The following is a 6,263-nucleotide window of genomic DNA, read 5'->3' as shown; positions in this document are numbered from 1 at the left end:
CTCTCCCTTCCTCTCTGAAATCAATAAAAAAAATATTTAAAAAAAATAAAATAAAAAGAAGGGAGGCAAAGAGTCCGATGGATGGAAACGCTGCGGAGTCCTGACTCAGAGGAGGTGACGCGTGGAATCCGCGGACGGACAGCCGAGCGCGTGGAGACGGGACCCTCACCGAGCTGTTGGGGGGATGGGGGGGGGCGGGGGCGAGGCCCGCCTCCCAGAAACGGGAGTGTCAGGGCCGAACCTGGAAGCCGGCACAGCAGGCACGGGCTCTACAGGTGCCTTTCTCTCCGGCCGCCAGCACGGGGTCGCTGGGGCCATCGACCCGGGATTGCGACACCTCAGCTCTTAGGGGGAAAGAAACGTGTGAAGGAGCCACGGGAGGCAGTCGAGAAAGTATGGGACTTTCGATGATGGAAAAGGGGGGAAAACAGTCACCCGGGAGAGGCTCATTTCTCCTGCCTTTTTTTTTTTAATCCTCATCCGAGGATGTTTTTTTGCATTGAGTGTTAGAGAGAGCGGGAGGGAGAGGGAGAGACAGAGGGAAAAATGATGGGAGAGAAACACGTCGATCGCTTGCCTCCCGCACGAGCCCCGACCAGGGCCGGGAACTGCAACCCGGGCATGTGCCCTCAAACGGAATCGAACCCGGGACCCCTCGGTCCGCAGGCCGACGCTCTATCCACTGAGCCAGACCGGCCAGGGCAGGCTATTCAGTTTTTTTTTAAAAAAAGGTTTTAAAACGAGGGACATAAACTGAGTTCAACGTGCCAGAGGTGGTATTACTGGAGCTCGCATATCACTCAGCCGCCTTAATTGCTTCATAAACCCCAGGTCTTATCTGAGATTTGGAAACATTTTACTCAGCACGCCACTGGCACGGAGCTGGCTTTTTTGTTTGTTTGAAATCGAACAGTAAGAGACGGAATAAGTAAAATAGAGAACAGAACATGCAGTGGGATGGCCTGGAGCCATCGGAACTGAGTTGGCTTAAAAACAAAACAATTAAGTTGTAGAGATTTGAGGGGGAGGCCGGCCAGTGTGGCTCAGTGGTTGAGCATCAAACTATGAACCAGGAGGTCAGGGTTCGAGTCCCGGTCAGGGCACAGGCCCGGGTTGCGGGCTCGATCCCCGGTGGGGGGCGTGCAGGAGGCAGCTGATCCATGATTCTCTCTCATCACTGATGTTTCTATCTCTCGCTCTCTCCCTCTCCCTTCCTCTCTGAAATCAGTAAAAACATATATTTATCTTTTTTAAGTTTTTAAATGGATGTATGTATTCTTTTAACCCTCACCCGAGGATATTTTTCCATTGATCTTTTAGGGAGAGTGGAAGCAAGAGGGAAAGACAGAGAGAGATAGAAACACATCGATTTGTTGTCTCCTGCACGAGCCCTGAACTAGGCCTAGGCTGGGGAGGAGCCTTCAACCGAGGTACGTGCCCTGGACCGGAATCGAACCCGGGACCCTTCCGTCCGCAGGCCGACGCTCTATCCACTGAGCCACACCGGCCAGGGCAATAAAAAAATATCTTGACAAAACGATGAAAATTGTGAAGTGTGTGTCATGTGCATTTTTACCTTCATTTAAAAAAAATGAAAAGGGCTAGAGACACCGTAGGGAAAGCCATGCGCGAGCCCCGCAGGCCGACGCTCTATCCACTGAGCCACACCGGCCCAGGCAATAAAAAAAATATTTTGACAAAATGATGAAAACTGTGAAGTGTGTGTCATGTGCATTTTTACCTTCATTTTAAAAAAATGAAAAGGGCTAGAGACACCGTGGGGAAAGCCATGCGGGAGCGGGACGGGGCGGCCGCACGGGGAGAGGAACGCCGCGCCTCTGACCTTGCCTCCCCGGGCTGCGGACCTGCGACGGCATGTCCTGGATCTCCAGCGTCCACTCCCCCTCGGCCTTCTCTCCCCAGCTGTGCACCGTCATGAACTCCCAGTTGGAAAACCCTTCGTTGGAGTGGTCGTGAAGGGGCAGGGAAGCCCCTGGCTGCTTTCCCACCCTTGTTTTTATTTTTATTTTTTAAATATTTTTATTGATTTCAGAGAGGAAAAGAGAGGGGGAGAGAGAGGTACATCAATGATGGGAGAGAATCATCCATCAGCTGCCTCCTGCACGCCCCCTACTGGGGATCAAGCCTGCAACCCGGGCCTGTGCCCTGACCGAGAATCGAACTCGGGACCCTTCAGTCCGCAGGCTGGCGCTCTATCCACTGAGCCAAACCAGTCAGGACTAAAAATACATATTTTTTAAAACATGTTGTGTACGACGTAAGATTCGATTCTCGGTTGGAGCGGGTGGGCGGGGATTTCTCCTAACATCCCCTGTAGGAAGATGCTTATCCGGGGAGCCTCCCTGGCCCGGCAAAGAGTGAGGGCAGGGGGCACCCCCTCTTCCTTCTAAGAAGCGGCAAAAGGCGGACTGGGTTCCCCACGCGATGCCGGGCGCAATCCAAGGCCCGGGGCACAGAACAGACGGCCTTTGAAGGGCTGTGGGACTCAGGGGTGCAAACTCACCCTCCGGGAAAGAGAACACCCGGCAGGCAGAGCGCGCTGCCGACTGGGGCGAGATGTGGGGCCCAGGCCAAGGCCACGGAGCCGACAATCACACGATCTGCCTTGGGGGCCGGGGGCGGGCTGCCAACGCTCAGGGCTCACACGGCTGCCAAGTGGCCTCAAGCGGGTGGACAGCAGCGCCTCCCACAGGGGGGTGCACCGGGGCACCCCAGGACCCGCCCTCTAAGAATCCGGGGGCTCAAACGCTGGGGCCCTGGAAGGTTCTCGAAGGTCAGGCAGGCGACGAGAGCCGGACGGAAGGGCAGCCAGGAGCCTGTGCCAGGAATCGCGCCCGGCATTGCCGTCTATCAGGGGTGGGGTGGGGTGGGGGGGCCTTTCTTCTGCCAAGGGCCATCGGGATATTAATAACATCATCACTCGCGGGCCACACACAATCACCCACTTAAACATTAGCCTGCTCGCCCGGCTGGTGTGGCTCAGTGGATTGAGCGTCGACCTATGAACCAGGAGGTCAGGGTTCGATTCCCAGTCAGGGCACAGGCCCCGGTTGCAGGCTCGATCCCCGCTAGGGGCGTGCAGGAGGCAGGCGATCCATGATTCCCTCTCCTCATTGGTGTTTCTCTCTCTCTCACCCTCTCACTTCCTCTCTGAAATCAATAAAATATGTGTTTAAAAAAAAGAAGAAGAAGAAAGGCAGGAGCCGGGCAGAGGTCTTGGAGAAGACTTGGGCGGGGCAGTTGTGCAGGGCTGAAAAGCTGGGCCCTTCCTTGCCCTGAGCTTATCCTCCCAGGACTCAGCCTTCTCCTCTGGGGCACGGCTGCTCATCTCCTGCGCTCTCATAACATGTAGCCTAAGTGTCCTCTAGGACGGTTTTGGGACGCCTCCTCCTGGGCTGGGAGCCCCTTGAGAGCAAGGGCCAAGCCTGACTCACTTTTATTTCTCCTAGTGCTAACCTCAGCCTCCAAGAACCTCAGTCAACACTGTTGCTGTTGAATCACTGGGGGATTGGGTGGTGGGTTTAAGGGAGACACCTTAGAGCCAGGCTGGCCTTACCTCTTGGCCAACAGCTGGGACTTGGTCCCCGAGGGGGAGATGAGGTGGATCTGCAGGTCCCCGCGGCGCGGGTGGGAGATGGAGATGCGGGCCACCACGTGCTCCAGGTAGCCCACCCGCTGGTCCGAGTGGTCGGCGCAGGCGGTGGTCAGGGCCGTGGTCCGCAGCGTCTGCACCACGGGGATGCTCCTGGGGGGGGAGGGGGAGCTCCAGGTCACCCACGAGGGTGATGGGTGCCAGGTGTGGCCTCTGGGGTTCCCCCCACTGCGGGGGGAGCAGCTTCGGCCTCCCGTATGGGACACTCAGATGTTGCTGCCGGAGTGAGACCTCCGGCCCAGAAGATAGTTGTTCTGGGAGGTGCTTAGAGAGGTTGAAGGAACGGCTTCTCGCCCGGCCGGGGTGGCTCAGTCGGCTGGAGCATCGTCCCGGGCACCAAAGGGTCATGGGTTCGATTCCCGGTCAGGGCGCATGCCCGGGTTGCGGGTTTGATCCCCAGTTGGGAGGCAACCGATCCATGTTTCTCACTCTCTCTCTCTCTCTCTCTTCCTCTCCTTTCTTCTCTCTCTAAAATGGAAATGTAGGTGAGAATTAAAAAAAAAGAATGGATCCTGGCCAGTGTGGCTCAGTGGTTGAGCATCGACCTATGAGCCAGGAGGTCACGGTTCGATTCCCGGTCAGGGCACATGCCCGGGTTGCGGGCTCGATCCCCAGTGCGGGGTGTGCGGGAGGCAGCCGGTCCATGATTCCCTCTCCTCATGGATGTTTCTCTCTCTCCCTCTCCCTTCCTCTCTGAAATCAATACCAATATATTTAAAAATAGATTAAGAAAGAAGGGTCCTCTGGCTGCCCAGCCGCCCGTGGACACCCCCCCAAGGCTGGGCGGGCGCCGGGCCTGTTGTGGGGAACGCCGTTCCCGTGATGCCGACCTTCCTCTCGGGGGGAGGGAGGCGTGAAGCCAAGGTCGAGTGTCTCCCAGGAATTACATCGCTCGGCTCCGCGGGGCCTGAGTCATAAGAAACCCTCGGACACGGTCACAAACAGCGACGTCATTCCCCCCGAGACCGTAAACACGCGAACACATGACGTGTGTGCCTCGCGCGTGGGCTGGGGCGGCTGCTGGCTGGCGTGGGCTGCTCCCAAAGTTCACCGTGCGCCTGACCGGCCCGCAGGCCCCCCGCCGTGGCGGACGCAGGGCACAGGAGAACGCTCTGGAGGGTCCTGGAAGGTTCCATCCAGCCCTGCAGGGGCCTCGGGGGTAGGTCCCCCGGTAAAGACCTCCCCCCACCACCCTGTACTAAGACGGCAGCGTGGGTGTGCTGTGGGGAGGGGACTCTGTGCAGTCTCACCCACCGGTGTCGTCTCAGGAACACCCTACGCTTTCAAACTCCGAGCACATCTCTGGGTCCAAGAGCAAGATCAAGGCCAGGGTGGCTCAGTGGTTGAGCGTCGACTTACGAACCAGGAGGCCACGGTTCGATTCCCGGTCAGGGCACATGCCCGGGTTGCGGGCTCAGTCCCCAGTGGGGGGCGTGCAGGAGGCAGCCGATCCATGATTCTCTCTCATCACTGATGTTTCTCTCTCTCTCTCTCTCTCCCTCTCCCTTCCTCTCTGACATCAATAAAAATATGCATTTTTTTTTAAAAGGGTCCTAGCCAGTTTGGCCGAGTGGACAGAGCATGGGCCCTTGGACTGAAGGGTCCCGGGTTCAATTCCGGTCAAGGGCACGTACCTCGGTTGCAGGTTCGATTCCCAGCCCTGGTTGGGGCGCTTCGGGGGGAGGCAACCAATCGATGTGTGTGTCTCTCTCTCATCAATGTTTCTCTCTCTCTCTCTCTCTCTCTCTCTCTCTCTCTCTCCCCCTCCTCCCTTCCACTCTCTCTAAAATATCAAAACAAACAAAAGAAACCGTTCCTTCCGCAGCTTCACCGCCCAGGAGCGAAAGCGCGCGGCCCGCTGTCCTGTGAGTGCACACCTGCCCGGGGGACCTTGCAGCCGAGTCAGGGTCAGGGTCAGGGTCAGGGCCAGGCGCCTGGGGCTCCCCGTGGGGCCGGGCCTCACCTGGGCCTCTTGTCGGTGAAGGCGACGCAGGTGTGTTGCGAGGGCACCGCCGTCCACTTCTTCGCCTCCAGGACCAGGGCTTCCGCGTCCACCAGGCCGAACCCGTACAGATGGCTGACTGGAGAGACAGCCCTTCAGACCTGGCGCCCCTCCCCTCCGCCCCCCGACTCCCGCTTACGGAGGGCACCCGGCCCGTGACCCCCATGGCTCCGGGACAGACCACCTGGGCTGCTCAGGGCTGGAAGGATCCAACCGTCGATTGCTCCCAGGATCCTTTGCACTACTCAGTCTAAACACTCTACTCCTGCCCGGGCCAGTGTGGCTCAGTGGGAAGAGTGTCGGCCTGCGTATGGACGGAAGGGTCCCGGGTTCGATCCCTGGTTCAGGGCATGTACCTGGGTTGCAGGCTGGATCCCCACCCAGCCCTGGTCCCGGCGTGTGCGGGAGGCAACCCATCGATGTGTCTCTCTCACATCGATGTTTCTCTCTCCCTTCCACTTTCTCTAAAAATCAATGGGAAGATACCCTCACATGAGTTTTAACAACAACAACAAATAAAAATAATAAAAACTCTACTCCTTGCCCAGCCTGGGTGGCTCAGTGGTTGAGCGTCGACCTAGGAACCAG

At 57.8% G+C, this 6,263-nt stretch overlaps 1 protein-coding gene across 1 annotated transcript in view; it reads right to left on the bottom strand.

Moving 5' to 3' along the window:
• PCSK6 (proprotein convertase subtilisin/kexin type 6) overlaps positions 1-6,263 on the bottom strand; it is a 52,255-nt gene that overhangs the window by 20,051 nt on the left and 25,941 nt on the right. Inside the window, exons 10-12 of the mRNA XM_014543570.1 lie at positions 5,637-5,768; positions 3,577-3,766; positions 1,844-1,979 (exon numbers count right to left, since the gene is read on the bottom strand). Coding sequence (XP_014399056.1) covers positions 1,844-1,979; positions 3,577-3,766; positions 5,637-5,768 — 458 coding nt within the window. The remainder of the gene's footprint in view (positions 1-1,843; positions 1,980-3,576; positions 3,767-5,636; positions 5,769-6,263) is intronic.

The sequence above is a fragment of the Myotis brandtii genome, unplaced genomic scaffold (assembly GCF_000412655.1).
Source record: "Myotis brandtii unplaced genomic scaffold, ASM41265v1 scaffold329, whole genome shotgun sequence".
Classification (NCBI taxonomy): domain Eukaryota; kingdom Metazoa; phylum Chordata; class Mammalia; order Chiroptera; family Vespertilionidae; genus Myotis; species Myotis brandtii.
This window is presented reverse-complemented; position numbering and strand designations above follow the sequence as displayed.